Raw genomic sequence first — 6,826 nt, 5'->3', positions numbered from 1 at the left:
GCACAGGGCACCTCGGTGCGCTCTGGAGAGCTTTTGGTAACCCATTTTACGCGGATGAACTACCCACATTTCGCAACGCTTCGAGACGCTGTAAACAACCGCTACACGTGTTTCATGCACAAGACTATCACACAGGACGTGTCAGTAAAATGTGCACTCACTGTGTGGCACGTTTAAGCCACTTAAACTCCCGCTCCTTTCTTTGGCGAGCCCAGGCTGTAATTTACGCACCGCGAATATGTGGCACCGTCTTAAAAACACAAGCTAAGCACTTTAATCAACCTCGTTTGGCACACGCTGTGCGTGCAATAAAGTACTATAAATCAATGAGCACATCAGCTCCCCGGTAATAAATGAAAAAGAGGCTTGGCTTATTTGTCCTTTGTCTGGGTTGGCAAGGAGACGATGGTGTCCAAAAATGGCTGTCCTCTATCTAACCTGGCTGATTGTACACAGAGAGTGTTATTGTCCTCTAACGCATGGTTAATGTATAATTTGGGCCATATGGCATTTTAAAATCTGAGCCTTTATTTCGGTGGCACTTCGATCTGTGTGGACCCAACTAATGATATTCAATTAGTCATTAAACAGGCCAAAAGACGAGCCTCGTGTGGGTTTTAACATGGGCTAATATTTGCTCGTCAAATATTTCCCTTTGAAACGTTTACAACGCATTTTTATCTGCTGGCTGCCCAAGGAACATCTGTGAGGGTTATTTTAGCCTCCCTCTTCTGGATAAACCAGGTCCCCCAATTGGCCCTCGCCCTTGCGCCCATGCACGAGTCTATTTGTTCACGTTTTGAAAGAAAATGTAATAAAGAGAGACCGGGTGATGGATTTATGATTTATCAAAAGCACTTTACCATATGGCAGTCGTCATTGGCGCAGATTTCCAAATGTTTGCTTTATGGAAGGAGAGCAGGGATCCTTTTAATCTGAGCCACTTCACCTGGGAAAGGATGCTCGGGTCACGTGACCACAGGTAACCCCCCCCCCTCTGAGGGACAAGAAACACTGCAGCATCGATCGTTCAGCTTCTCGGAAAGATGGAGTCTTTCGGCTACATGTTAGGGGAGCAGAGCACCGAGGCAGAGCGTGTCAGAGCCGAACACTCCTGCACCGACTCGCCCGGTCGTGGCTGTGGCTGCGCAAAAAAGGAAGCCAGCCTGAGTTCAGTGAGAATATTGTCATGATGATGCTGAGACAGACGTTTTTTTCTTTTTTACTTAACCCCCCCCTCCCAATTTCTAAGAATCCAGATGTGGAAATGTGTGGTTGTGGCGCCCAGGAAACTTGGTGTAGCCAAGAAATCAAGTCCAAGCTGCGCAGGTTCTGTTCCGCTCAGCAAAGCGACATCTACACCTGCAGTGTGTTAAATGGCACCAAAGCAAAGGCGATACATCATCTACTGCACGCTTCTGTGTAAATTCTATCATCTTTGACTGCTTTTTAAAAGCAAATGCAACTTTTCGTGACTCCCGCTTCATTAATTACACAGTTCTTCAATCACTGAATGTTTGATGCGCATAATAATGAGACTGCGCTCTATAATCTGGACTTTCGTCGCTGCAGGAATCGTTCTGATTTCACTCCTTCTCATGACTCAGTCTTCTCCTACTTTCCTCTGCACAGTTTCTCCAAACCCAAACGCTGACACCTGTCTTTACAAATCTCCGAAACAACTTTAAAAGAGGAGTGGAATTTAAAAAAAAAAAAAAAAACAACAACTCAGAATATCGCGTCCTGTCTCATGCGGAGACATTTTGTCACCGCGGACCTACAAATGTGAGGCCCCCCTTTTGAGTTTATAATGCTCACACTCACTTCCAGGCAGTGTTGACATTTCAGGCAACAGGCCCACCGCGTCATGTTGAGGTCTGCGGGCCTATAAATGTCTCCTGAAGGGCGTCGGCTCCCCTCATTGTCACTCAGCAGAGATACGCGCAGTCACCTGGACGGTGTAATTTTCTGCCCTTTGCGTCTCACAAGGTGTTATTATTATTATTTTTTAAATCTCCTCTGGGATTCTGGGAACTTCAGTTTCAGCATCCAGCCCGGGAGCGAGCAGAGATGTGCGGGATAAACGCTGATCTGCCAAATAAAGGTGAATATCACCATTTTATCTGCGCTTTTAGACTGTTGTTAGATTTGGAGATGCGTTCGTCCATGTGTGAACGCGTCATTTCTGTTTAAAAGGCAGATTTCAATAGTGCAGACTGTCTTGTGATAAGGTGGTGGAAGTGTCAACCAGCTGGGAGGGATGTTTCTCAACGGCAGACCTCTCCCGGAGTCCAAGAGGAGGAAAATGATCGAGCTGGCCTCGGAGGGAGTCCGTCCAAGCCAGATCTCCAGGATACTCCGGGTACGTACAGATAAAGAAAACGTAGCTCAGATTCTGGAGAGAGGAGCCGGAGTAAAAACTCTTGCTCGGGTTTCAGTAGATAGAGCATCTCTTTTTGTATGCAGTCATTTTGAGAAGGTGAATCCCTGTGCGTGTTTTCAGGTGTCCAACGGGTGCGTCAGCAAGATCCTGAGCCGCTACCGCCGCACTGGACTCCTGGAGCCGAAGACCATCGGAGGGAGCCGACCCCGGCTCCTCACCCCGGGAGTCATCTGCACCATCATCCAGTGCAAGAGAGAGAATCCGACGATCTTTGCCTGGGAAATCCGAAAACGGCTCGCAGCAGCGCGGATATGCAAGGCCTCGAAAGTTCCCAGCGTGAGCGAGAGTAAAACCTTCATGTGTGAGTGTGAGTGAGCGACCCTGAACGTGTTCCAGCATTTGACGATGACGCTTCTCTGCACACAGGTGTCGTCTATAAATCGGATTTTGAGACGGATCCACCTGGACCATGGGTCGATGTGCATGGAGATCAGCGCGCACATGAGGACTGAGCGGGGTGAGTCACCTGTGAGGGTCAGAGGGGCCGCGGGGAACACGCGGAGGAACTGAATTGATCAAAACCTGTTTGTTCAATTTTATTTTGTGAGAACTTCTATTATTATACAAGATATCTGTTCTTTACAAAGAAACCTATGCAACCTGTAGATCACTTCTAAATGTGACGACACAGTGGCGGATCAAGATGTTTGAGCAGCAGGGGAAAGATGGAAAAAGGGCACCACATGTGTGCAGGGGGCACCTGTAGGCAGACCTGATGCATTTAATGTGAGGAGAGGGCACTTTACCACGTTTTGTCCACTGGAGGGGGCGTCATCATGTTTTATCTACCAACAGGGCAACAAGAGGTCATTACATTTATAGTCAGTTTTTGTAATTTTATGGATATTTTAATGTGTTTCAGAACAGGTTTTATAGCGTACGCATGGAAAGAATGCTTCATTTACTAAAGAAGCTAATTTGACCATTCTGATGCCAGTTTATATGATAAAGGCTGATGATTTATAAGATACAACAAGACTTGGTTGAAGTGAGCGTGACAGCTAGATAATGTGATGCATGTGTCACGTGCAGATTTCCATCCACTGATTGCAGAGGAAGTGAGTGACGGAAAGACGCTGGAGACGGTCTGCAGCCACGACCAGAAGCCCGGACGCAGCCAGCATCGGAACCGAACCACCTTCACCCTGGAGCAGAGCACGGCACTCGAGCAAGGTAGGCTGGAAAAAAAAAAATTTAAAAATGACACCCACATGTGTCTGTTGCAGTTTTTATTTTTATTTTTTCACTTAAATATGCGTTTCTATCTCCCCGAATCAGAATTCTCTCACAGCCAGTACGCGGACATGTACACCCGAGAGAAACTGTCGGCGCAGATCAAGCTACCAGAGGACACCATCAAGGTAGACCCATCGTTTATCCTCTCCAGAGCACTCACAGAGAATCACACGTTTATTCTTTCTGCTCTTGAGATGATTGTCCCCTCTCCCTCTCTCTCTCTTGAAGGTCTGGTTTTCAAACAGAAGGGCTAAATGGAGGAGGGAAGCCAAACACAGAGGTAGCACACAGCGTAAGTGTGTGTGTGTGTGTGTGTGAATGTACTTGGATTTGAGCGATCAAGTTCAAGATCAAAACGGTTTGAAGTGAATGAAAAAGCCCCTTCAGTGCATTCACACCTCCACAGCTACAGCTGCCTGACAGTGTTCTCTCTCCTGCAGACCCTCAGAGGCGAAGAGACGGCGACCCTGCGGGTTCATCGACGACCGGCAGCTCGGCGTCTCAACAGGTGCAGCGGGGAGTTTGAATTTTTACCCTGAGAAGATTTCTGTATTTTCTTTAAAAAAGGTGCTGTCACATATTAACATGCACCGGTCAGAATCAGAATCAGACAGCAGTTGGTGCTTTGTTTGGTCATTAAAAGGAGTTTTTGACTATAAAACTCTTAGTTGTAAATATCTGAAGTTAAAGAGCAAAAAAATCAGTGAATTAGAATAATGGCCTTTGGTTTCTCACGCTGTACATTAACTTTTGGACCGTGCCTGTGTTGATTTAAAGGCGACAGGAGCGTCCGGAGTCGACTGTGAAAACTCAGACGCCTCCTCTACGTACAACACGGTTGCCAGGAAGCTGCAAAATGGCTACTTCTTCCCATCGGAAACATGTAAGATCCTGCGAAAAAGCCTCTGAAACGCTCACAGCAGCTCATCCATGTCGACGGAACAGTGAGTTTATAAACGAGTGACTTCCGGGGCCGTGGCTGAATACGTAGGCGTTATATTCCAAACCGTCGCTTGTTGAAGTATTCATTCTTGTGCTGGTTTACAGTTTTATAGAGTAAGATGTTGAGGATATATCAAAATAACTCATGGTTAAATCCACTGATATTTAATTGTAAGATTCATAAGCTGACTGATGACACATTTTTAATACGTTTTAGAAGACATTAAACTGATATAAGGAAAACTATTCTTTCTTTCCTTCGCTCTTATTTACAGGTATGGGAACTTCTGAACACCTGACGTCTATCTCGTTCCTCCATCAGTCCAGTCAGACCCTGACGGACAAAACCTCACCGGATCTCCACAGAGACAGATTCACGTTCCCGTCGCTTCACCCTCACCTCTCTTTGGCGCCTGAGCCAATCAGAGCAGAGCACCCTGTGACTCAGTGCTGGAACCAGCAGGGGGGTTCTTCTTTCTTGTTATCCTGGGGCCAGTTTCAAACAGATGAGCGGTTTCTGTTGGCCCAGCAGCCCTGGGACGTGAATCCACATCACCACTAGGACTAACCGGATCAGTTACTGGACTGGACGTGGTGTATTCTGACCAGCAGAGGGCGACAGATGACTGGATCTTGTCCCGTCTTCCTCAGCTTCACTCATCACTCCCCCTCACATCAGCACCCTTGATTTGCCATAAATAAGAAACAACACAGAGATTAATATTTTTCAAAATGGATTAAAAAACTCAAAACTCAATTGGTTACAAGTGACTGATGTGTTGAATAAAGCTTGCCAGAGAACATGCTAATGTATTTCCTTTTTTTTTTTAAAGAAGTTTTATTCATGAGTTTCCAGGAAATATGGTGTTACACGCCCGGAACGGTTAAGCCCATAAACACAGGTTCCGCGTGGATTTTAAGGAGTACATTTATTGCTTATGGAGAGCATTAAAATGGACATTATATTTGGATGTACGAGCGCAACCTTGACTGGATTCTTGACAGTATATCTTGTCAGTGATGTCCATGTGACATAAATCACAGTTCCATGGACCATTTAAGGTTACCGCTGCATAATATAGATGTTATCTCTTTTATAGTCTTGGGCTCGCTGTTTGTTCAAGTGCAGATGGAGGTTAAGGTGTTCTTCCAAGAGTTCGTTTTTCCAGGGGTGAGCCGGCGGGGGGAAATCTATAAAAGTATAGCTTCAAAAAGTCTAAACATGACCTGATATCTGCTCCGCTCGGTATCAGTTTTTACAGGCTGCAACAGGGCAGAGGCATCGAGTTCCTTTATATCCCTTTACTACAGCGGGGAGACGGTAAGACTTGGAGTTTCTCGATAATTGGTCACCGGGGGGAAAGGTTTGGGATCAGAAGGCAAACAGCTTGGCCAGCAGCAGAGGCAGCAGCGTGGAAGTGGCCTACTGGCAGAGCGACCTGTCGGAATTTAACACAGTGAGGCCAGGTAGGGAAATGACATCTCCACATGACGGTTTTTGTGTCATGATCCCTGCTGTGAATCATCCGTAAGCCTTTTAAAATAGCTTGAGTTCAGCCTTTTTCTCGAACATGGCGTTCTCCTCAGAAGCCTCTCTTCGGTGGAGGCCAGTTTTAGTATTAGTGGTAGTCAAGCTGGGGGTGAGGAGGGAGGGGCGGGGTTACCAAGTGTGACTGAGTTTATTCAAGAGCCCTGCTGGAAAAGCCAGCATGGTGCTGGTTTTGGTGCTGGTCTATGCCATTTTTTCCAGCAGGGAGACATGGACTTATCCTAAAAGGGGTCATCCTATGTTCCCAGGGTCCTGCTTTTGCGGGGAACATAGATGAACAAACCAGGGAATGGGTTAGGGGGGTTAGGGTTAGGGTTTCTGGGAACATAGGACCCAGGGAACATAGGACCTGGGGAACATAGGACCCAGGGAACATAGGACCTGGGGAACATAGGACCCAGGGAACATAGGACCTGGGGAACATAGGACCCAGGGAACATAGGTATGCTCCCTTTTTAAAAATAGCAAACATAAAATGGCTCCATGCAGCTGGTCCCGGTGTAATCAAAGTCTCCAGAAGCCTCAAGATCCCAAACTGTTTTGGGAGTTTGCAAAGTTTTTGGCCTTAAAAAGAGTGCAAATAAGGTCCATTCAAATCAATTTGGTATCTCAAAGCTTCAGGAGACTTTGATTACGCCAATGGAGTAATTTTATGT

The 6,826-nt window shown here is 46.4% G+C and overlaps 1 protein-coding gene across 4 annotated transcripts; it reads left to right on the top strand.

The window, feature by feature from the left end:
• The first annotated feature begins 1,124 nt into the window (after positions 1-1,124).
• On the top strand, positions 1,125-5,424 carry pax4 (paired box 4). Of its 4 annotated transcripts, none has more exons than XM_037121984.1 (10): positions 1,125-2,104; positions 2,232-2,362; positions 2,504-2,719; positions 2,810-2,900; positions 3,497-3,616; positions 3,722-3,804; positions 3,908-3,971; positions 4,120-4,187; positions 4,457-4,562; positions 4,897-5,424. In XM_037121984.1, the coding sequence occupies exons 1-10, from the start codon at positions 2,071-2,073 to the stop codon at positions 5,181-5,183; spliced, it is 1,200 nt and encodes a 399-aa protein (XP_036977879.1). In that variant the 5' UTR covers positions 1,125-2,070; the 3' UTR covers positions 5,184-5,424. The 4 variants fall into 4 exon arrangements, with proteins under 4 accessions (XP_036977879.1, XP_036977878.1, XP_036977877.1 ...); XM_037121983.1 differs by having other exon boundaries at positions 3,476-3,616; positions 3,908-3,959; XM_037121982.1 differs by having other exon boundaries at positions 3,476-3,616.
• Positions 5,425-6,826: the final 1,402 nt, after the last annotated feature.

This window comes from Acanthopagrus latus, chromosome 14 (genome assembly GCF_904848185.1).
Source record: "Acanthopagrus latus isolate v.2019 chromosome 14, fAcaLat1.1, whole genome shotgun sequence".
NCBI lineage: Eukaryota > Metazoa > Chordata > Actinopteri > Spariformes > Sparidae > Acanthopagrus > Acanthopagrus latus.
This window is presented reverse-complemented; position numbering and strand designations above follow the sequence as displayed.